The sequence below is a fragment of the Telopea speciosissima genome, chromosome 5 (assembly GCF_018873765.1).
Source record: "Telopea speciosissima isolate NSW1024214 ecotype Mountain lineage chromosome 5, Tspe_v1, whole genome shotgun sequence".
Taxonomy (NCBI): domain Eukaryota; kingdom Viridiplantae; phylum Streptophyta; class Magnoliopsida; order Proteales; family Proteaceae; genus Telopea; species Telopea speciosissima.
Window position 1 is genome coordinate 63616838 of NC_057920.1, and position 25338 is coordinate 63642175.

Below are 25338 nucleotides of genomic sequence, written 5' to 3' on the forward strand. Positions count from 1 at the left end.
TGGAGAAGAGAATGTGTAAAAAGAAGGAGCTCCCATTATTGGGTGGGGGTTTGAATTTCAGATTGTAAATATATTTGCCCCCTTGCAGTGAATGGTTGTCTTTTGTCAATTTGTTGTAATGGTTTCTTTGTTAATGGTTGTCTGTTGTCAATTTCTTGTAATGGTTTCTTTGTTAGTTTTTAAGATCTCTTCCCAAAACCCATTGACTGTGTCCAAGTTCAAAGTAGAGGCTGGCTTTTTAGTGTGATTTTTTGGTGAAACTTTTTAGTGTGATTTGGGGTCATGAAATCGTGTAATACTGAAGGGTTTATCTTGTTACTGAAATAGGTTTTGGCTTACATCTGCTCTTCTCTTCCATTTCCCTGAGCAAGCTAAGGGCCCTTCCAGTGTTTCCAGCTCTGCAGAGCCCATCAATTATTGTTCCATATGGGAGTTCAGAACATGGGTAACCCTTCTTCAGAATATTAGATTAAACTAACATGATTTATGGAGATAGGTGAGTCTTTAGCTCAAAATGGAAGAGCAACTGGGGTTAGGCCTAGTAGATGGTGGTTCGACTCCACCAAGGCTCCTAATTTCTTTACGAGGAGACACAATATTATTTATATTTACCTTTATGTGTTACTGCAATAGAGGATGCATTGAAGACTGAACACTAAAGTGTAGTTGCAAGTTTAAAATGTTCAGCTGTATAACAGTTGCAAGTTATCCGTAAAGTTGCTATGCCTTGAATTTGTTTTTCTATAGAGGTTCTATAGCTATAGATGTATCTCAGTAATTTTCTTTGTTTTGTTTACCTCTGTCATGTTTTACTGCAAATATGGTCCTGGCCATCTACAAGGTAAGAAAAGGTGGTTCACCCACTCTTCTCCTCCTCACGTTAGGTACCATTGTTTTTCAGCATCAAACCACTTCCCTTATAGTGACTAGTGAGGAACTTCAATCGAGGGTCACTACCCAAGCAAAAAAGTTCACCCTTCAAGGACCTCTCTTACTCGGGCACTTCATGTACACCTCGAGTAGCCACAACATGGCATGGATATGGATATGGATATGGATATGGGATATTTGTTTGGCATGAACCAGCAGAACACTCAGACATGGCTGTAAAGGAGGAGTTAGTGACGCATTAATACCACTTTGAACCCTTCCTGAGATAATTTAGTTGCATCCCTGTACTGAGCCATTTTTAGACACATGTCCTTGTATCCTAACTTCAAAGTTTCCTGGGTCAAATGGATCCAACTGCTCAACAAACTCCTGCACCCAAACCACAGAACATGGTGGAGGGACAAGGCTATCCCCATATATGCACTACATAAAGATCACGTTCCAGCCATTCACTAAGTGTTCATGGTTAGATTAAACAGTGAAAAACCCTTTTTTGCCCCTTTTTTCTATAGCTTTTTATCTTCTTTGTAGCTGTAGCTTCTTGAATAGCTCAACCGACTCTTCAATTTTCTGAAATAATCTCCTCAATAAAGGCCCCACACCAAATTCCAATTGAGAACTTAGGAGCATCGGTTGGTGAGGCACTTACTTTATTGGTTTGCCTTTGGTTCTTGTTTATTTCCCTTCAAAACACTTCATCATGTTAGAATTCCCCCACTACTCAAGCTCCTCCTCTCCTAAGTTCAAAATTTTCCAGGCTCTGTCCATAATTCCTCTCTATCTGCCTCTTCATTTTAGTAATATAAATTCATGAATACTCATTCAGAACCTTCTCTACTGTTGTGGTAATCCATTGTTACCATGAAAGCTCAATCTGCATTCCACATTGTTATACGGTCACCTGAAGAACTGATTGCTCCCAGATCAGTGCAACTTACCCTGTTTGAGCCCCATTAATCTATAACAAAAAGAAAATCAACTCCCTTCACCTTCATCTCTGGCAGAAGAGGGAAGATGAATTTATTTTCCTTAATTTTGTAATAATGTTCCAACGAGATCTTTGTGTAGGAAATCTATAAGACCACAAATATTCAATAGATAATTCTCATAAGGGAGGAAAAGGTAGATTCCCCCCACCCCCTTCCCCCCTAAACAGTCTCCTTCTTGGCTTTTGACCAATTAGCTGATCAAACATTAGACTTGATTCACCATGATCCCTCTTTATGCTTGTCAAAGATTACATTGAGTCTTTGTATAATCATCATTGATTGTCCTCTAATTGTATATTAACTATCTATTTTTTTACCAATTGTTTTTCTTTGTTCTTGTTACTTTATTTCTTTTGTTATTACGAGCTGGACCTGCCAGGGATGATCTTGGGAAAAAGACTTCTTTCGTGTAATTAACCAACTCCATTTCTTTAGAAAGAAATTCTGTTCAAGTAAGCTAGTAAGCAAATATGGCTTTGTTACAGGAGTCTTGTCACTATCCCAAAGAAATTATCTAAATCATTAATAACTCCTCCATGGAAGTTGTCGTAGCAAAGCAATATGTTCCTGTATTTGTCAATCCAAACCCCACCCCCCCATGTGAGGCTATAGTTAGACATATTTAAATTGGATTTACTCAAACCCAGCAATATTTGAGTCTGGATCTGTCTCCACAGTGGCCCAGACAACCACTACAAATGCATAATGCCTGTCAAGCAAAGGACCTTTTTTTTCCTGATGACTTGAAAAGATTCAATAGTATGGACAAAACTATGGTCATGCACGAGAGTTATTGCTTTTGCAAAGAAATACAACCTACTGATGAATACATGAATCTTGATGAACTCGAACCATCATCTCCTGGGAACAACCCAGGTGCTCTTTCTTTTTGAGCTAAAGACTCACCTAGGAAAGGAAAAGTTAATTGTTAACTTGAATTCATCTAGGAACACCAAGTGCATACAGACTTCATAATAGTGAATTATGAATCATTACCAGATAATGGCGTAATCATAGCCAAAACATCCCAATTTCTGATGGAAAGTACCCAGAAAATACTAGATAAATAACAGAAGTGGCACAGAATGGTTTTACTATAAACATTCTGAAGGGAAACAACAACAGCTTATTACACTGATTTACAACAAAATTCCGTCAAAAACAAAAAGAGTAGATAATATTCAGAAGGAAAAAAAAATTACAAGAGCTAGAAAGCAATAAATAAAAGAAGGCCAATTTCAGGATCCAATAGAAGCAAAAGTGGATAAAGAACCTCACATACTAAAAAAGAAGAGTATCTAGAGATTTCAGAAGTAATGAACTAATGACAGATTTGATTAACAAAGAATAAACGAAGACACTCTGTAAGGGTGTAGATTGAGAGAGAAAAGCCGGAAGTGCCCATTAGAAGTATAGAATCCAATTTGGCAGCTTAGGGCATCATTTCTACTCCTCTTTGACCTGCTATTTCCATAAGGGTGAACATACCTAGTCATACAATAATATGCTATGACCCACTTCACAGAGCCAATGACTGCAAAATATTTAACCTTGTATAGTGGCATTTGGTAAGACCTAACCAAGGGAACATGAATTTTCTTCCTTATATGGGCTGGGAGTCATGGTCACGTACCCTCAGTTCCAAAAAAAGAATGTACCATCAAGGTTGCAAATTTTGTTGAAGCTTCAGAATCTCATTATTTTTTTTTTAATATAAAATTTGGTCATAAATTTCTCTTCAGATGGAAAACTATACAGAAGAAATCAGAAGGCTAGAGAGGAAATGAGGACCAGGCAGAGAAAAATAGGTAGAGTTTCTGGGGAGGACCAAGTACCTAGTTTCTTTTCTAATTTATGTTTTGTATTTTATTAATTTGACGAAAATTCTGGAATTTCAGCAAAATCTGTTTAAATTTTTCTCTCAAGCTGGGTAAAAAAGTAGTGTAGGTTGGAAAATCCACAGGGGATGGGGGTGGGGGGAAGGGCAGCAGGCTTTTAGCTTCTAGGAATGCTGGAGCACCTATGAGAATCGATTTTTTTCTGCACAAAAGTTGTCTCTCTCTCACTCAGCCTCACTCAGCCTTAGGCCCAATGAAAGTCACAGTGCAAAACACTAAAAAAAAAAAAAAAAAAGAGACGAAAAGAAGGAAAAGGGAAATACAAAGTTTGCAGAAGAAGAAGGTTAAGAGAACTGGACGTGAATACCTCTGTCTGTGAAGAACCTTTCACTGCCACTCGTTGTTCGCTGCCGTTCGTCGCTCAAGCAGTGGAGCTTCCCTGTGTCGCAACGAGATGAGAGGTGTTCGCCGCTGCTAGGGTTCGTCGCGAGGTCACTCATTGCTGCTCGTCGCTCACCGCCATTCATCTCTCGCCCCTTTGTCGCAACAAGATGAGGTGTCGCCGCTGCTAGGTTTCGTCAGGCGAGGTCAAGAGAAGGACGGAGAAAACACAGGGGGAAGAAAGAAAAGGGGAAAGACGAAGGGGTTTCGTTTTAGGTTTCAGATTTCAAAAATCTAAAATCGGTCGGGTTCGCCGGGTGACAGAGCAACGAAAGAAGAAAATGGGTTAAAGTTCTGAAACTCAAACATATGCCGTTGGATGGTCTCCTGTCCACGTGGCAGAATCTGTGGGGGGTGCTGGACGCCCAAGCTCCCGCCACGGCAAGACAGGAGCCAAATCCCCTTGCTAGCCCAAGCTCACATTGAGCCCAGCAAGGCCTAGGTCGGGCTTTTCAGTCCGTGGTCAGAGCCTGGGTTAGTTTGTAGACCTAAGATTGGGCTGAACCATCTGGGCTGAGGAATTGATCTAAAATCAAATAATCCCTCTTTTCGACCGATTATTATCTGATCCATTTAGCAACCAACAATAATAAAAATGTCTGAAATATATCTGTGTCCATCTATCCGATTAAGTTACCTTATTGGATTTTGTTTTCTTATTTTTATAATTTTATAAGCTAAGATAATGTGATTCTTTTTTAAGATTTTTTATTGGTTTATATATATTGTTTTATGCACAGTGATACATGTAATCACATATCTATTAAAATAAATACAAGATAATATCAAAAGTAAAAACCGTAAAAAAATCAAAGACTAAGAAGAGTAGAAGAAAGGGTAGTTGTTGAACCCTCATCAACAAAACTATAAAGATGTCAACGGATAGTCAAAAATCGTATTCGATCCGTGTTCATATCCATTTAGGAGAATCCGTATTCAAAAAATCACTATTTGGAAACTATCCGAATATGTCTGAAAACTAATAGGATATTATCTGAATCAATCAGAATATATATAATCGAATATGATAATATGAATACTGAATTCGATCCGTTTACATCCTTACCTCTCTGTATTTACAAATGCCCGAAAATTCCCTCAAACTCGTGAACATATGTCCAAACTGACTAAAAACCAAGCTGCGCACGAGCATCGATCCCTTTCCCCCCACCTCCAAAAAAATGAAAACTATTTTTTTTTTTTTGGTAAACAAGAATTTTTGCTAAGGGGGAGAGTGTGTACAACTTTTTTTGTGTACAACCAAAGGCCTCATTTACATAGAGATCATGAAGCCACCGAATGGAATATGATCAATTTGTTACACACACTAGAGACAGGGTCTTCCAAACCAGGGCATCTGAAATAGAGTTCATAGCCCGTGGAATAAAAGAGAAAGAAATAGAGGCAAAAAGAATGTGTAAGCTTCTAAACATCAGAAACTAGATCCATTACATCGAATTTTTATCATCTCCTGTTAGTGCACGGTGCAGTGCTGCATCGTGCAGCGCTGCATAGGTCATGTGGCACAGTGGGCCCCACATGGTGCACATGGCCTATGCAGCCATCGCATGATGCAACACTGCACCATACAGTAACAGGAGGCAGCAAAAGTCCCCACCACATCTATTATAGGAGCTTTTCAACCTTCAATAAACAACACTACATCCCTGCTATCAGACTCAACCTGAATATGATCAAAGTCTAATTCCAACGCTATCGGTAGAGCGTTGCGCATAACCAAGAGCTCACTTTGAATGATTGACCCAAAGGGTTGAGAAATTGACACAGCCTTGCGCTCCTTTGAAGCTCCCTTGTGGCAACGCAACATCACAATTTATCTTTGGCCAAAAGGTCGCAGCGCTCAAGCGCTGCCATTATAAATTAATGTTAGCAGTGCTCCATCAATTTGAGCCATTGAATTGCTATTATCTAATCTGAAATGTCCATTTTACTAAACCACAGTACATGTTGTTTACCCACCTAGCCGGTTAATCTTTCATCTCTTTCAAACACGATCCCCAAAATCTGATCCATCTTACACAATCCCCCAAATCCCTTTCCATTTTTCTGTTTTACCAAGCATTCATCTTCTTGTACCCTTTCTCTGCTTCACCAAGCTGAAAACCTTAATGGCATTGGATTTGCAGGAGATGTTGCCGTTGTGAGCAAAGATCTGCAGTGCGACGAGCCACTCCTCTGTTGGAGTACCGATTCGATGGAGATCCTGCTGTGAACCTCTCTCGTCGTGGCGATTTGTGTCTTAGACACTCTCATCGTGGAAGGTGAATCATATCAGCAGATTAAGAGGGTATTAGACACTTTATAAAAGAGAAGGACATTCAAAGGATTGCTTTAAATTTTTAAAAGAACTAGTTCATGTCTGATGGAAAGGTCAGACATTCATTTCAGACTGGGTTTCGGATGTCTCTCTCACAACCAAGCTGATGATTTAGAAAGGCCTTATGAAGAAAGTGAAAGTTGGGAAACTGTAAAGGATTTGAAAGGTGATAAATCCCCTAGAACAGATGGGTTTGATTTTACATTCTATAAAAGGTGCCGGAATAGAAAGAAAATCTCCTTGTGTTAGAAAGAAATTTTATAAGGATCCCAGGTGGGACAAAAATTTGAATAATAGCTTCATTTTTTTGATCTCAGAAGATGCGGAAAATATTAGAGGTTTTCTTGCTATCAGCTCTATTCCCAATTTATAAAAGATTTTGGTGTAAATTCTGTCTTCAAGGCTCAAAGATGTCATTGGCTCTATTATTAAACTGTATCAGAGTTCTCTCATAAATGGCCAAAAGAATTCCCAACCTCGTAGAGGCATTAATAAGAAGATCCTACATCTCTTTTATCTTTCTTCCTGTGGGAGAGGTGTTAAGTCATTTTCTAATGATGAGGAGAGAATTCTAGGAAAATCAGGGTAATAAAGTCAGCAAAAATTCTCTGGTCATATATCTCCCGCAATGTGCCAACGAAACTTTATTTTTCTTGGGCCTGAGGTTGATCAGCTTCTTCGTTTGAGAGAAATTGAGAGTTTTTTTTGAAGCCATTACAGTTCTAAGAGTGAATGCACAAAGAAGCACTTGGGTATTGGCAATAGTGATCAAGATTTGGTAGAACATCGTGCTGGCTTGTTAGGTTGGAATCAAAGTTCCTTCTAAAGGGAAACAGAGACGAAGATGAAGAAGTGATCTCTCTCTACTAAGAGAATCACACTAAGAGATGATTTTATATATGTAAAAATAATGGTACAATATAACCCTTAAATGACATAGTATTTACATGTGGTGCCATTGCCCTTAGGTTACACCAGACTCCTTTATTGGCTTAATATCCTCCTGTAAACTAAGCCGAGAGCAAAGGCCTAGTTTGGTACTGATAGAATCTAACTCAAGCTTCGTAAGTGGCTTGGTGAACATATCTGCAAGCTGGCGATGCGAAGGAACAAAGTGAGTAATGAGTGAACCGAGAGCCACCCTCTCACGGACATAGTGATAATCAACTTCCATATGTTTTGTACGAGAGTGGAGGACCGGATTGACGGTCACGTGAAGCGCACTGAGATTGTCACTAAACAATGAGGCGGACATGGTTACAGAATCCCAATATCACGAAGAAGAAAAGATAACCAAGTGAGTTCTGCAGTTGCAGATGCCATTGCTCGGTATTCAGCCTCTGTGCTAGATCGAGAGATGGTGGGCTGTTTCTTGGCACTCCACGAAATGCAGTTGGAGCCAAGAAAAGTGCAAAACTCCGTAGTAGACCGGCGAGTGACCGGGCAACCGGCCCAATCGGCATTCGAGAAAGCATAAAGGGCAAGAGAACTATCTCGAACAATCCGAAGACCTCGATCAAGTGTGCCACGGACATAGTGTAGAATACACTTTACCATACCAAAATGTGCCTCTGTGGGAGCATGCATATGCTGACAAATAGAGTTGATAACAAAAGATAGATCAGGTCGAGTCATAGTGAGATATTGCAGAGCTCCAACAAGACTCCAAAATAGTGTAGCATCAGGAAATGGCGCATCAGAGGACAAATCTGGTCGTAAGACCATAGGAGTCGCCGTGGGGTTGATACTATCCATATGAGCACGACGCAAGATGTCAGCAGCATACTTTGCTTGTGACAAAAATAAGCCATGCGGAGTGGAAGTCACCTCAATCCCAAGAAAATAGTGTAAAGGACCCAAGTCCTTCATGGAGAACCGAGTTCCCAAGGTAGTGATAAAGGAGTCTAAGAACCCCGAGTCGTTCCCAGTGAGAACAATATCATCCACCTACAGGAGGAGAACCAAGACACACCCATTGCACCGGTAGACAAACATGGATGAGTCCGAAGTACAGCAATAGAAACCACATTTGATGAGGAAAGAGCTAAAACGATCAAACCACGCATGAGGCACCTGGCGAAGCCCATACAAGGTATGGTCCAAGCGACAAACATAACTGGGCTTAGATTTGTCAACAAAACTAGGTGGTTGACTCATAAAAACCAGTGTAGATAAAAAGCCATGGAGGAACGCATTCTTGACGTCGAGTTGACGAATAGGCCATTGGACGACTGTTGCAATAGTCAACACCAAGCGTATGGAACCTGGTTTGATCACCGGACTAAAAGTTTCAATAAAGTCCACTCCTTCTTGTTGGGAATACCCCTTAGCCACTAATCGGGCCTTCAAACGTTCCAGGGAGCCATCGGCTTTGAGCTTAGATTTGAAAACCTATTTACATCCAACAATATTCATGGATGGATCTCTAGGAACCAGCATCCAAGTCTGATTATGGGCCAAAGCCGGCATCTCCTCGAGCATAGCGGCCTTCCAACCTGGATGACAAAGAGCTGCCTTAATAGTCGTGAGCTCGGTTGGAATGGTGGATAATGCAAGAGCATATTTCGGGTTGGGCTTGCGTACACCAACCTTGCAGTGAGTCACCATCAGGTGAGTAGTCTCAGCCAATAGAGGCTGAATATTTGTGGGTGAGTGGGCCACAATGGGTTGGATTGAAATCAACTAGCGTTCCAGGTGTTAAATCTGTAGGCTGGGCCATAGCAGGCTGACCAGAACTAGCTAGGGAATCAAATGTAAGACCTGTTGATGGAGTTACAACAGGTTGAACAGTAGTAGGCCGAGCCACCTGTGGGCTAGCAACAGGCTGAGTGTTAGTGGGCTGGATAAGCACATCTGGTGAGGCATTTGGAAGCCGAGAATCAGTAGGCTCAGAGAACCATGGCAAAGGTGACTTAGAGGGACCTGTTGTGGGTATTATGTGTGACTCGGGTGAAGCCCAACTCGCAAAGCTGCTAACAGTACACTCCTCAGAACTGGGCACAGAAGAACCAGGTTGCCGAAATGGAAGGAATTCCTCATCAAATACAACGTGTCTTGAAATGTATACACGTCCAGTAGAGAGATGTAAACACCGATATCCCTTGTGTTTATCACTGTAGCCTAGGAACACACAGGGTAAGGACCGAGGTGTAAACTTATGTGCAGCATAATCCCGTAAGTATGGATAACAGAGAGAACCAAATACACATAGCATGGAGTAATCAGGCTACTTGTGAAATAATACATTGAGAGGAGTGTCCATCTCTAACACCTTTGAAGGGAGCCGATTGATTAAAAAAATGGCTGAAGAAAAAGCCTCCACCCAAAATCTATAAGGAACTGAGGCTGCATACATCATGGCAAGCCCAAGCTCAACAAGATGTCTATGCTTCCTCTTTGCCACACTGTTTTGTGCTGGTGCATGTACCCGGACAGGAAACATGATTAATAATGCCACAACGTTTCAGATGAGATAGGAAAGCCTTATCAGAAAATTCACCACCACCATCACATTGAAAAACTTTGATTATAGTAGCAAATTGGCACTCAACCATAGACTGAAATTCCAAAAAAGTATGAAAGAAATCAGACTTCCTCTTAAGAGGATACAACCAGCTGTATCTTGAAAAATCATCAATATAGATGACATAATACTTAAAATTTTGAACACTAGCTATGGGAGCCTTCCCCCACAAATCACAGTGAATACGATCTAAAGGTGCACTGCATCTAGTAAAAGAACTGATAAAAGGGAGTCTCCTACTCTTACTAAGTTCACAACTTGAACACATATGTTTGGAAGGCTGGGTTACAGAGATTAATCCCTTGTGACTAAGGTGTTTCATGAAGCGGCTTTGAGGATGATCAATCCGCTGGTGCCAAATGTTTTCAGAAGTAGATTGAAAACGAGAAGAAAAATGGACTTGAAGGTCCTGAGCACTATATGACTGAACTCCAGAAGAAGCATCAAACTTATAGAGACCACCAATGTTACTCCCCGATGCTAGTATCCTCTTGGTTGGAAGATCCTTAACCACAAAACCATGTTTATCAAACTCAAAACTACATGGATAATCATTAGTCAACTGAGATACGGATAAAAGATTTTTCTTAATCGATAGAACCAACAGAACATTTTTCAATGGCAGAGTTATATTACCAACAGATATCGAACTATCACCAGTGTGTGTAATAGAGAGATGTTTACCATCGCCTACCATAAACTCTGTTGGAACCTTTATAAGGAGTAATGGATCGGAGTATACCTGGTGACTCTGTGACATGAACAGTGGCCCCTGTGTCACGAAATTCACGACATTAAGGTTGCTTGGATATGGAAACACAAGAGAAGAATCAGAATTCGCCATTGCCGATTGTGAATGTGAGAGGTCTGCTTCTCGCAGCTTTGATACCACAAAAGGAAACAAATACGAAGATGAAGAAGTGATCTCTCTCTACTAATCACGCTAAGAGATGATTTTATGTATGTAAAAATAATGGTACAATATAACCCTTAAATGACATAGTATTTACATGTGGTGCCATTGCCCCTAGGTTACACCAGACTCCTCTATTGGCTTAATACCTTCGCTACCACAATCACCTCATTCAAAGCTCTAAATCCACGATTCTAAATTAAAAATCCTAACACATGATTTCAGAATCTAATCATAAAATAGAGAGTGAAGGTGGGAGGAAGAGATGGCGAGTTAGCCATGGAGCATACCTAGAGTGATTGAAGTTATAAGAAGGTCCATTAGTAGAATGATTGAGTTGCAGAAGGAGATTCCTTTCTGTACCGTTTGGTTTGGTCGTTGTGAGAGAGGAAGAGATTTGTTCAATTTAGGGCTTTTAAGGTAGAGGCCGCCAATGGAAGCAGCGGATTTGACGGATTCCTTTCTCTACCGTCGCGTGAGGGTGCACCGGCGTGAGGGTGTCGCACCATCGTCGCAGAGAAGCTTGGAGAGGAGAGAATGGATTCTGGGGTAGTCGATCGTCACGTCGTGACAGTGGAGAGACGAAGGGATGAAAGGTTCACCGACAAGATGGGTAAAGAACAGATAATGTGGTTTAAAAATTGAACGTTTCAGATTAGATTATAGCAATTCAACGGCTTAGATTGGTGGAGCACTGCTAACATTAATTTATAATGGTAGTGCTCGAGCGCTGCTACCGCTCGCCCTTTATCTTTATAACACCAACAAGTGGAGGCTCCTAGTGCTGCCAGTGTTGTCATGGTTGGTTTGCTGTAGGAGCAACACCAGTATTTGTCTACTATTTGAGAACACAACATTTGTCGCCGCAAAGAATTCCAGATAAGCTAAAAAAATGAAAACTATTAAATGTTTGTTTTTTCAGCGAATACATGTGTGAATGGGGGTGGGCCAACTTTGCCCCGTCGGGGCCCAACTTTGGGCTTTCAAGGATGACCTGGACTGGGCTAAGCCCGATAGGACTAGGCCTGGCTGAGATATCCTAGCCCGATCTCTTGCCGAACTGAGCCGGGCCACGCTTAAGGGACCTAGGTCGGGCTAAGGTGTTATTTTGTCCTTTTTTTTTTTTTTTCAAATTATTCTTCGTCTATTCTGCAACCCTCGGCTTTTGACGAAAAAAAAAGAGGACGACCGAGCGAGCCAGCCTGAGAGGTCTTGTTTTGGCCAAGAATCAAGCAAGGTTTGGAATTTCCGAGTTAAATTTATCTCTAATGGGTAGCAGAAAACTGGTGCGAGATTTCTTTCTGTCCAAGCAACTCTTTTCTCTGCAGCTAAAATCATACCAGGTTTGTTCGCCACGACTTTAATCTCAGCATCAAGTGTTCTATTTTTTCATTGTCATATTGAGCTATACATATGTAGAAAACGAGTGACGGGAACCCTACTTTTGGTTACTGCTCTCTTTGTTTACGTAATCCCGGAAATATTACGTTTGGCTTTTGTGTTGTTTCTTCATCTAGACTTCGAATACGCGGCTGCGATTGCTCTCGGAAAATGGACTTTCGGGTTCTCGTGGATTCAGTGTCTTCAATGAGTTCTCAAAGAAAGTAAAAGGAGAAGTTAAAAGGTATGCTTCCCCTCTGTACTTTGCAACTTTCATGTAACCTTGTGTTTTGGAATTCGGCATTGTTTTCTTGTTGATTCTATAAATTGGCAGTCAAAACCCAGAAGACATTGTCTGTGTCTAATACATTGAAAAGAAAGAGAAATGAACAACTGAAGAGTTCTCTATTTAAGTCTGCTTTAGCTTGTTTACTTTCTCAATTTACTGTTATTCTTTGTTACATTATTGTTACTAGTTACTTGTTTCAATCGATATTTTGTGCAAGAATTAATGCCTTTTTTTTTTTATGGGTTGGGGGTCAGGTTGGGTACCCATTTAATTGCAGCAGAAATACTCTGTTATACTAAGTTGGCTGAATATTCTCACAACATAATTTAATTAGATGCGAAATATAGAAATCCCTTCTAGTGGTTGTACAAAAGAAAAGGTTTTTTTGTTGAATCCTTTCATTGCAAGGAATTGGTTGGTCTTACCGTGAGAAGTAAGAAGATAGTATTCGATGAAAGAAAGAGACCAATCAATAATTGGAATAATCAATATTCGTGATGCAACCATTGCTGCATTAGATCCAAAGGTTCCTTTTTAACCTAACTACAAGGATGGGATTCCATAATATGGAAAGAAAGACTTTAGTTTATGATCTAAAAGAAAAAGGTAAGAGAAATTATTAGTCTTAGAATTGAGTTAGGCCGAAATGAAATTGAAATATTGAAAATAAAGTACAGGTTTTTTCTTCTTTGAGCTATCTATTTTCTTTTTCTCTGTTACTTCTTTCTACTAAAGGTCAAAAAAATGTGTCATTTGCTTGTTAGGGTTGATATCTTTGTGTTTTCTGCGTTATTTTGCCGGATGGATCAGCTATTTATAATGGGTTTAAATCTATCTGAGATAGAAATAAATTCCTTACTCCATTTTTTATTCCAACTCTTTATGCCTCCCTTCATTTTCTGCTAGTATTACTGCCTTTCTGTGTACCACTGCCACCTTTATTATATTGTTACTATTACTTCCATCTTTACACTTGCTCATTCTGTTACTTGGCAGTGCTCAGCTCATATATGATATCATGTACCTTTTCTAATCTCTATCTGTGGTTTTTATTTGGTGGTGGTAGTAATACGGATTTCCAACAGTCAGTAAAGGAACTTAAGGAGAAAGCAGGCGAGCTGAAGGAGGTGAAAGAAGAACTAAAAGTCAGGTAATTTTAGGATATAGTCGCTCTATGCCTTCTGGAATTTTTAGTTTTCTAGGTTGTAGGTTGAGACATACTTTTGTATGCCAAAGGCTGGCAGACACTTCAAAGGAGGGCCTTAGATGGTGAACTAGTGAATGCAGAACGAAGCAGACGGCGGAGCAGTTGTACAAGCGTGCAGACAGCGTGTGGATAGAAGCTGAATCTACAGCGAAGAAGGTAAGCTAAAAAATACCGACAGATGCAGCACTGATTGAAAGATTTTTTTCCTGAAACTAACTGATCAGAATTATTCTATTGGTTTAAATTTTGAAGATTCATGACTTTTTGTGGCTGTAATAATTATCAGAACCTTTGAAACTTTGTTTTTTTGTGTGTATGTTTTTTAGACATGTTTTGGGTTCATAACTTTGCTGTTTTACTTCTTAGCAGAATGACAGAGTAGCAGTTCTATTTTCCTCCCTCTGGTTTAAAGCAAACTCGTCTCCATACTTCTGTTGGTGCATATGTCATTCTACTTTTACCGAGTCTATCACTTTCCTATTTGTGTCCTTGTTCTGTTCTGGGATCTTAGCCATTTTTCCAATTTCTTGAAAAAAGATTTTCTTTCTGGTTTTTTTGGGGAAAATTTTTATTTCCTTGTTTCACTTGCCCTAGGGTATAGGTCAGACTTAGTTTTTCAGTTTGCATCAGCTGCATTGTAAGTTTTTTGTAATTTTGAAAGTAAGCTGCTTTCCCTTGCCTGCATGCACTATTGTTTAATCTTGGATAATTTGCGATCTGTTATGGCCATTGTGGATCACGTTCTTCCAAGCCATTGTTTCATGGTCCCTTTGTGTATGGCAATTTTTCCTCCATGCTTTTGCTTTATATCCAGCAAAGCTGGTTTTCAAATCTTGTTATAGTTCCTTCATTAATCTTTGAGAACTTTGTTTCTTTGCAGGTTACTGCCAATGTAAAGGAGAAGATTTCAGCTGCCACGGAAGAGGCGAGTCATGTTTTATTGCATTTGTGAAGCCTTTTATTGAATCATGATTTTTTTTTTAGAATTTTAGGACCCTCTGAAAACATTATTGCCTTCCCCTTGTATCACAATTTAGGTCAAGGAGAGCCTTGGAATAAGACAACAAGAGTCATCTGGATCCTCCAGTACCTCAGCTAAATCTGATGCTGCTGCTAAGGATGGAGACAGTACTACATCTGGAAAAGAAAATTCCCAGCAATCCGAATCTGTTGATGCTAAAGAATCATTATTTGGCAGGTTTAAGTCCGGTGTTTCTTCTGCTTCTCCTAGGGTTTTTGCAGCCTTTCAAAAAATGAAGGATGCAAAGGTCATTGACTTAGCCAAGAAGGGCTATGACACAGTAAAAGATGAGTTAAGTGGTAACCCTGCTAAGAGAAGGCAAGTGCAAAATGTAGCTTCCTCTGCATCAACAGGAGAACGAAGTACGAGAACTGACATTGTTGTTGTACCCACCAAGCAGTCAAAGTGGGGTAAGAAGTGGGGAGCATTTAAAACGAAGGTGAATGGTCCACTGGTCTTATTTCCTAACTGTGGGAATAGCGTAGATGAACTATTTCTTTCATTTAGTACGTAGCTCCTCACGTGAACTTGATCTTCTGTTTTTTTCTAGATGCAAGGTCATCCTGTATTCAAGCGCATAAGTGGGATCAGTGAGCCTGTTGTAACAAAGGGTCAGGAGGTACATTTTCCTTTTTCTTCCCAGCCACATCACATTGTTGTTTTGGCTTGTACACATTTTATTGGTGCATAATCTTTCTCACTATTGTTGGAACACTCCATTTTGTGGAAAGGATGATCAATATAAGAACACTGACATAGTTACTGGGAAACTCCGTCCCTAGTCAGTTTCATCTACTCTTCAATTCTTTTTAATAGTGGGGTTTTTTCTTACCTTATTGACAAGAGATGTTGCAATTTAACTGCATGGACATGCCTATCTCTTTGGTTTTTGAGTTTTTGATGTTTGACAGACATTCTGTTATGCTCATGGTTCCTTGTTGAAAGTAAGAGGTTATAATTGGATTTGGAGTTGGAATTTGGCAGTTTGCAGAGGACTTGCGGGAACGTTGGGAAACTAGTGATCATCCGGTTGTTCACAAAATACAAGAGTATGCTTCTACACTTCAATCTGTTTGTGATTTCCTTTCTGCTATTGTACTGGAGGCTTCCTATATTTGCCATTTCTGCTGCTAATTTGGTGTGTTCTCATTGACAGTATCAATGAAACAGTTTTTGGAGAAACAACAGCTGCATTATGTTTCAAGGAGATACGTCGTCGAGATCCGTAAGATAGCTTTCTTCTTCTGCCTTCTCTTTCTGGGGTTTTCATTATTCTACAATAGCAATCTAATCACTCTGCTGTATGAAATTTCGCATGTTCAAGGTCTTTTTCTTTACCGGAGTTTGCAGCTGAAGTTCAGGAAATGATCAAGCCAACCTTGAATGCTTATCTCAAGGTAACTACTGAAGTTCATATGAAATTGCAGGAACATGAAATGTCTTTAGTTTTTCCCTTTTGGTGTATTATAGTGTTATTTTGGCAGCCTGATTACATCTGTACTAAGTAATAAATTCTTGTGCAGGGGGACGTGGAAACACTGAAGAAGAACTGTAGCCCTGAAGTGCTTGAGCGTTGTAAAGCAGAGCATAGAGCTTATGAAAGCCAGGGTATCTTCTTTGACAATAAGGTATGGTTGATGAATTGTTGATCCAATATTCATTTTTCTGCATCCAGTAGGTCAGGGTCAACATTCTTGATTCTCCTGGACAAAATTGGTCCAAGTATATTGTTCTGTCACTTGTAAAGGTTCTTGTGAATGTTTCTGAGAGTAACCTTTTTTTGAAATGCATGGCCAAATACAGTTGAAAGGATAATGGGAAATATAAATGGAAATGTCAAATACTTTGTCCATGGGGTTTTTGTTTTTTTATCTGCTCACTAAAAAGTTTACTATATGCAGCAAATGGTCAAATAGGAAGCCTTCTTGAAACTACAGTGAATTTATTGGTGAAAAACATGAAGCATTTGGTCTTTGTAGCTGTTCTCACCGATTAGATATACTGTTAACCACTAGTAATAATGTTAGATCATACTAGGGGAATTTTTGAGTCATGCAAGTAACCAATTCAGTGAAGTTGTTTATTGTGCATATTACTTGGTTTTGGAATACCCATGATGGCCATTAATTACCATTACATTTTACGAAGCCTATAATGACAGTTTACATGCATTATATAATTAACCAACTAAATAGGGTTGCAATTAACAACAGTAGTGTTAACAATTATTTCTTTTATTATGGCCTATTTTAATTTATTAAGATCTTAGTTTGTTTTAGTGGTGTTTAAGTAATTTATGTCACGTTAGAACTAAAAAATGTATTTTGTTGCATTATACTAGTGAGAAAGGAGAAATGAGTAGCCTCTGCAGTGACAGTTATCACTGCCGTAGCAGTTAACCCTGCTTTTATGCACATACATGATTGAGCATAGTTAGTTATAGATAGTAGAATACCCTCTTTTGCCATGGAGACTCTATAGATTTTCTTCTTTGATTTCTCTGTACCTAGATTTGGATATTTTGGTGAACTAATCACTGCCTTAATCTAGATACTCTTTAAATTGTTTGGTAATTAATGATAGGGCTATGGTTTCCTGCATGGTCCATGTCTTCCTAGGTGGCCCTTATATCCACCATGTGGCCTTTTAGGCGGGCCCCATTTTTTGGGCACTTGGCAGGTAGGGCCAGGTCTCCTAATCACATGTTAAGTTTTAACCACAATGGGATCGACCATGTGGCGAAATAAAGCTTGCAAAATCTTTTGAAAAACAGTTGAAAACAATGAAAGACTGAAAAGAGAGAGAAAAATGCCAATACATGGGATGATATTTGCTTGAAATTTTCTCTAAAATTTGACAAGAGTGAGTGACCAATCCAGACCTTACCATATCTATCCAACCGTTGTAATTGCCACATCACCTCACCACATGGCACAAGTAGGTGGGCTGTGAAGGAAGGCCTCTCTATGTGGGCCTTTTTCTTTGTGGAGGACCTCTTGCCTATAAAATAGTTCTACACCAACATAATACTCTCTAGCTTGCCCATCAGAACGAAAGTGCAGATCAGTATTGAATAAGTAGTTTATGTATAACTACTTGTGCTGATTAAAAGGGTGCCCTGGTGCATGAGACTCTCACTACTGCAGGGTCTGGGGAGGGGCAGATGTACACAGTCTCACTCCCGCTTCGTGGAGAGCTGATTGGGGAACTTTGAAGAATAGTGTGATAATTTCACCCTTCTTTTCACTATCACTACAGATTTATTCCAATTCCCAGCCATTTCAAGTCAGGTACCTGAATCATATTCTACTATTGCATCAATTTACGATAGGGGCAGCAAATTCCAGCCCTGCTCAGTTAGCCCACCTTAAATGAAGCCCAACTAATAGATGGTAAGTTATCTGGTTTGGCCCAGTTGCCTGATTATTTGATGTAGATCCCTTCACTGGGCTACAATACTGCAGGAGGAAGAAGGGCACCAGGACCAGCAGCTGGTCCAATCAAGCCTGGTTTAGATTGGTCTAGCCCAGCCCTTCTGGAAGTCCAAATCTGTCCCCTATTTTGTCTTATTAGGAGACCAAGTCAGCAGCAAGGAGGGGAGAACGGTTAGAGTTTCTAGAAGACTAATTTGCTTCTATTTTTATTTCCTTAGCTAGCAAGCAAGTTAGATTAGTAAGTCCTTGTTAGACAAGTGGTTTCCTATCCTGAGTACTTTCTAACATAGTTGCTAAGGCGTCTAGGCAGATTTCTAGGTGCATAGTCAGCTGCCGCCTTATTGTAGGGCGCATTGCGTTGGTTTAATTGGTATCGAACCAGGTTCTGACACTTATTTATGCCAAAAATCATTTAAGTAAATGTTTTTATATTTGTTATTTCATTTACTTAATGTAAATGTTTTTATATTTTTTATTTCATTTACTTAAGATATTATTCATAAATAAGCAAATACCCCCCCTATTTGAATCCAATAAAAATAGTTAAAAAATAAAATTCTAAAAGGATAAAAAGTCAAACCCCCAGTTCAAGAACAAAAAATTGGATTTTTGGCAATAGGTGAAACTTTCAACTTTCTAGTGCTGGGGTTTTTCTCAAATCTAAAAATTCCATAAATCTTAATATGGTAAAACATTGCTAAAAACCAAAAGTGCGGTAAAATATTCATTTGTTTTGATATCTAAAAAAATATTTTCATTCAGAGGGATTTTGGCAGCATTCGCGCACACCAAATAAGTTTTGACCGGAACAATACTCCTTCAATACAATTCAGATTTAAGTAATCTTGGATTTGTTGGAAAGCTGCTTTTGTGCTCTACCTAATACAAAAGTCTCATGTAAAAGTAAAATCATTTGTTCAATCAAATTCCTTAGTGAACCAGAACAATTATCTAAATCGAGAGCATGTTGATAACTTATTGATAACATCATATTTTCTAAGAATAGTGTAAACCAAATGTGAGGCTAGGTATACCTGAAAATGACCAATTCCAAGAATATATAAACCAAATGTGTGTTTTGATTGTTTTTACACATTTAACTGATATATTAAAAAAAATAATACTGGAATGCAATTTAGGCCGCCTAGGCGGAGCCTAAGCGTCTAAGTGCTTAGGGAGGACCTCGAACGCCTTGGATCGCCTAGCACCATGACAACTATGCTTTCTAAGTCTATGTTCTTTCCTTTTGGTTTTAAGTTTCTAATTTTAAACTGTCTATTTTGAGAAGCTTGGGCCAAGCTATATAAATGGGCCATCGGTTGTAATGTTCTACACTTTTAATTAATGATTTTTTGAAGCTTGCATGCAACCTCTAAATCTGAGATAGATTGTTCAACAGCTGGGATAGCTATGGGTGAGAGACCCAAGGCTGAGAGAGCCTACCCCACCCACACCTATCGAGTTCTTTTCTACTCTTTTCTGTTCTCTATTTCTCTGATTTTATTTGTGTAATTGCTGCTATCCGAGTAATGTAAGACTAGAACCAGAATAGGTCTAATCCCAAGCAGGATCAAAAGAAAACCCTCCAATAAACAATAAATCATATGAGGAAACCAAGAGAACAATGGGAACTAAAGTCATATGAGGGAACCAAGAGAACAATGAGAACTACAATCATATGAGGGAACCAAGAGAACAATGGGAACTAAAATCATATGAGGGAACCAAGAGAATAATGGGAACTCAAATGAGGGAACAATTTTTTTGGTTGAAGTAACAAATAAAAACCCACAAATAATATAAGACTAGAACCAGAATAGGTCTAAGCCCAAGCAGGATTAAAAGAAAACCCTCCAATATACAATAAATCATATGAGGAAACCAAGAGAACAATGGGAACTGAAGTCATATGAGGTAACCAAGAGAACAATGAGAATTAAAATCATATGAGGGAACCAAGAGAACAATGGGAACTAAAATCATATGAGGGAACCAAGAGAACAATGGGAACTCAAATGAGGGAACAATTTTTTTGGTTGAAGTAACAAATAAAAACCCACAAATTGTAATCTGTTGAAGCTGCAATCAAGATAAATAATCTCCTGAATAAATAGAAGCCTTGTAACCCTGGCAGCAATGATCTTGATGTGGTAATCTTCAAGAAATCGATGAGAACAATCTCTTGAAAAAATCCCAAAAGCTTGTAGTACTCTTGAACTCGATTTGACTGAAACTAGGGTTTGGAATCAAGAACCGATGGAAGGGGATGGGGGAAGGTTGGGGTTGGCTATCTCAGCCTGGGCATTTCACCCATCCTATCTCAGGATTGTCACAAAGGCTCAAGCCAATATTTCATTAATCAAATTCGTGTACAATGCTGGCCTCCCTTACAAACATATATAAAAGACTCAAAAATAAACTTAAACACTAAAATGGAAAGGCCTAAACCAATCCTTAACTAATAAGATAACCTAAATTGATTAGGAAAGTGAAATAATAAAGGAAATAGACTCAAAACAGGACTCTAACTAAACTATTGAAGTAAATCCTGTTTTCCTACTTTCTACCAAATTTTAGGCTCATTAAAGTGGCCAATTATAAAATAAACCCATGGGATCAAAGTCCCAATTCATATATAACCCAACCCAAAGCTTATTCCAATAAAATAAACCCTTTAGGTGACTTATCTACATTACCGAGGCCCTCCGGAGTTATTATACTGATCACCCAACTGAGTTGCTGATCGAAGACTAGGAGACACCAAGCAGACCCATCGGATTCAGTTTGGGTGAGAATTTTGGGCAGGGATCGATAACCAAGATCTCCCCCACCTGTGACCTGTTTTAGCCAAGCTTTTGGGGTTTTGTTGGGCTCCCCAAAAGGGACACTTGACCAGGAGATCAGGGCCTTTGAAGGCCTGTGCTTGGAGTTATTCAGTTTCTCCCAATCCAGCCCTAATTGCCCTAATTCTAATTGGGGTCATATCTCTGCAACCTCTGGTCAGAACAAGCTGCTGTTTTGGGGTTTTATTAGACTTCATACTAGCTACCTTCGATCAGAAGAACAGCCCTTTTGGGGCCAGGTTTTGTGAGTTACAGATTTTTCTTAATCTCAGCCTTATTTTGCCTGTTTGAATTCCTTTTCATTTAATCTGATCTTAAGTTGCTGTGGTTGTTTGGAGAGTTTATTAATGTTATTTGTTGGGGTTTTATCTTTAACTGGGATTGATTACATCTGTATTCAGCCTTACATTATATTATTAAATATTCTAGCCTCCGCCATCAGCCCCAGACCTTATGTCCTACTGCCTACTGTATACTCTTTGTTCCCATCTTGAACCTTCTTAGCCCCACCAGTTTCCCATTCAGTAGCCCGATTAACATTATTATCATAATACAATAATTAAAACTAAGCAATTTTTTAGGTAATTTTTGTATTTAAAAATTTACATGTGCTGCCCAAACTTGCCTGATCATAAATGGGTTGGCCTTGAGCGCACCTACAATCCGCATGTTATATAAAATGGCAGGTCGAGGCCAGGCATATTTCCCAACAAACCCTAACTCAACCTGCCTGAACTTGCCCAGTTGCCACATCTAATTTAGGACTTAATCTTTGTGTGTGTGTGCGTGCGCTGTGGGAGTATAATCACTTGGAAGCAGCCTGTTTAAAACTAGTGTGGAAGGAGCATTTTGTCCAATTGGCCTCCTTGCCTAGGTTTCTTTTTGGGCCTGTCGTTGACATAAGTTTGGGTCTCCTTTGTAAGGACATGTTTTTCTTCCACCTACTTTTCTTTTTCCTCTAGGTACATTGCTGGGAAGCTGCACTTGCTTCAAGGCTATTTGGTTGTCATTGGTTCCATCCACACCCCCAGGGAAAAAAAAGAGGAGATTCCAAAGCAATTGAATTAGTATTTACAGTAGAACTTATTTTGCCTGTTTGAATTCATTTTTATTTAACTGGGACGGTTTGGTGTTCTGTAAGGATGTTGGTAGTTTTGTCTCTCTTGATGTTTGAGAAAGCCTTATTTGGCAAATCACCATGTTTAGTTCCTGAAAAAATGTAAGTATTTGCCTTTCAATTCTTTTTGTTGTTTTCAAATTCCTGTAGGGGATGAAAATTGCATGTCAAGCATTTCTTTATGGTTGGTCTGTTTTGGAGTGGTTTATATTGGTAGACATCAGATTCAATGTTAAGAAGATTAGTACTTGTGGTTAGTTGAAGGTATAACCAATTCCAAACATTCATCAGGCTACAGTTGTTGGAATTTTAAATGCCTGGATTTCCAACCGAAAAATTCATAGGATAAAATATGTATGAAATTGCATAATCATTAATTTATTTTGTTAATAAATGTTTGTGAATGATTCCTTATTGCAGATTTTACATATATCTGAGGTAGAAGTTAGAGAGACCAAACTTATGGGAAGCACTCCCATAATCATTGTAGCTGTAAGCATTTCATTGACAGTTATTTGAAAAATATCTACTACTTATGGTTGTAAGCACTGATGCTGATGTGCGCTTTTCCTTTTGACTTGCCATAGTTTCAAACACAACAAATCTACTGTGTGCGAGATAGACATGGCTCCATAACAGAAGGGGGAAAGGTAAGCTCTTGATCTTGTTATTGCAATTAAATGTGTAATCTTTTCAACATATCTTTTGCTAGCATTTAATGGCGTGATCCTGTAAGAGAAGGGATGAGGGTTAAAATCTGAGTCTTGTTTTTATAATCAATGCACAGACACAATGTTTATGTTACCTTACCTTGATCTTTGTTTTTACCAAATCTGGTCATGGTTTAACCATATTCCTGCCTGAAGTAAAATATATTTCATTCATCAGAATCTCGATGGCATTTATTGAATTGGAGAGTATTGACGAGATTGGATGCTATGAGATTCCCATCTTATAGACTAATATTGGGACTTTCATGGTAGAAACTAGAAACTTCAGAATACGTTCATTTCTTGCTTTCAGGTAGATAAATAACCTTGGGAATGCCCTTGGTAAGAACTGAGCCCTTCATCCCTATACCTGTGTCACTTACATGATAACTGTTATCATAGTTTTGTGTCTGTTCTTTTCCCGTCATACAGTATATTTTCTCTTTTTAGAGATATCAAAACTTGCAAGCGACCATAAAATTAAGATCAAAGTTTTACTGATAATGGACCACAAAAAATGGTCAACATGCACAAGGGCATCAAGCAGCTGAGTTTATGTTAGGATGTTGCATCATGTATGCCCGTGTGACAAGTTCTGGTTCTGGCTGATTGCTCACACTTCAAAGAGGGCCTACCTATGGGCTGACTCTGATGTGGTCATTTTAGTAATTAGATTTACTTTTAATATTTTATTTTCTGCTTTTGAGTCTTGAGGGTTTTTGTTTTGTGGTTTCCATTTGGGCTGTGTTGGGTTTCACTTGATTGAGTCAGTTGTCTTTTGCTGTGATTAGTTGTTTAGCCCAAAGTCATCTGGGCTGATTTGGTAAACCTGGATAGACTTCATGTTATGGTTCAGTTTCAGAGTTCTCTGAGGTGGGGTTATGTAAACGATGTGGTGCATATATGGCGAAGTTCGAAGAAGCCATGTGAACTTTTTTTTATTATTGGATATCACTTGTCAAATACAACATTTGCTTGTTGCTGAGACTTTGGTCCTTCTTTGTCCATAGAATTTGTCTATTTTCATTATTTTTTTTTTTTTGCAAATTTAATTAGTTCTTTTATTGTTTGTTTGGTGTAAGTTGAAATTATCCATCGATATCTGTCAATGTCCAATGTTAAAGATGACAAAAGACCTGTTTACAAACTTTTCTTCACCCTACAACATACCTCAGGCTTGCCCTTCATACCTTGGTCGAGTTGATCTATTTCTCGATCGAAATCCCATTTAAGATCAAATCCATTGACTGGCTCTTAGCTTTAACCCTCTTTCAAAAAACATTCACTTCCTTTTAAACCCTAAATTTTCCTCTTTTTTAATTTTTATTTTTAATATCTGAATTCATTGTTCCTTCCAGGATACAATTCACACTGTATACTACGCGTGGGCTATGCAGCAAATGGATGTAGAAGAGCTTGGGGAAGGTGCCTATTTCCCAGTGTGGAGGTTGAGAGAAATGCAGCAACTTGGTGTCCAGGCTCTCATCTAGTGGATTATTTTTTTTAATCAGCAGCTCTCATCTAGTGGTTTTTGTGGTCTTAACTGACATGGTTTATTTTCCTTGGGTTTTTGTTTCCATCTCCAGGGAAACCATGATAGTTATTTTCAATTTATTGAGGTCAGAATAAGCACAATGGGAAAATTTATTTGAGCTCAGCTTGACTCTACCTCAGCCTGGAAATCTCAAGCCTATCCCGGACCCTATTGGTCTCAGGCTCTCCGAGCCAAACTTTTACCCTTAGTATTGGCCTTAGTGTTTCATCTTTGCCTCATATAGGTATTGAATAGAACCAGCTATTTTCTTTGCCTCTATACTTTCGAAAATGGACTTTTTAAATGTTCGAAAGAAATATCATCTGCCTCAGATAAACCATTTACCCTTACAACATGAAATGCAATTTGCCATTTTTGCCATTATTTATATAAGGAAAAATGAGCGTGACCGGGAGTGAGACTCTTGTGTCCAGACACAGGCTCCTATGAAATGACACTGTTGCCCTTCATGAAAAGCAAAATTGCCGCTCCTGTGATGTTTCAATGTGTGCTCCCATTGGCTACTATGCTAGTGCAGGGGCCATGCTTTTGGACAGAAAATTACCATTTATTTTTTTTTGATGAAAAAACCAACTTCGCATTAAAACATAATAGAAACATTGTCATCCACAGAGTCCGAAGATGCTGAATTAATCCTAGCAAATCTAGCAAGCCTATCTACAGGTTCAATATGTGATCTAGGTTGTTTTAAAATTATTACAGACCCAATAGTTGCAATGAGATGTGAAATATCATATAACCATGTAAAAAACTGATATGGCCATGGATGATTAACAGGACAATTGAGCCAATTCGTGATCTCTTATGAGTCAGACCAAACGATCATTTTCCGTCCTACCAATGGAAGTG

The 25338-nt window shown here is 39.0% G+C and overlaps 1 protein-coding gene across 2 annotated transcripts; it reads left to right on the top strand.

The window, feature by feature from the left end:
* On the top strand, positions 1 to 24424 carry LOC122662744 (mitochondrial import inner membrane translocase subunit TIM44-2-like). 2 transcript variants are annotated; one of them, XM_043858464.1, is made up of 16 exons: positions 1 to 13; positions 9834 to 9845; positions 12137 to 12276; positions 12451 to 12557; positions 13669 to 13752; positions 13890 to 13965; positions 14690 to 14734; positions 14847 to 15269; positions 15381 to 15449; positions 15815 to 15879; positions 15987 to 16055; positions 16155 to 16227; positions 16354 to 16458; positions 22645 to 22716; positions 22812 to 22874; positions 24293 to 24424. In XM_043858464.1, exons 3-16 carry the CDS (start codon positions 12202 to 12204, stop codon positions 24422 to 24424), a joined length of 1458 nt encoding a protein of 485 aa, XP_043714399.1. In that variant the 5' UTR covers positions 1 to 13; positions 9834 to 9845; positions 12137 to 12201. The 2 variants fall into 2 exon arrangements, with proteins under 2 accessions (XP_043714399.1, XP_043714400.1); XM_043858465.1 differs by lacking the exons at positions 1 to 13; positions 9834 to 9845 and adding exons at positions 7925 to 7928; positions 9129 to 9135 and having other exon boundaries at positions 12138 to 12276.
* Positions 24425 to 25338: the final 914 nt, after the last annotated feature.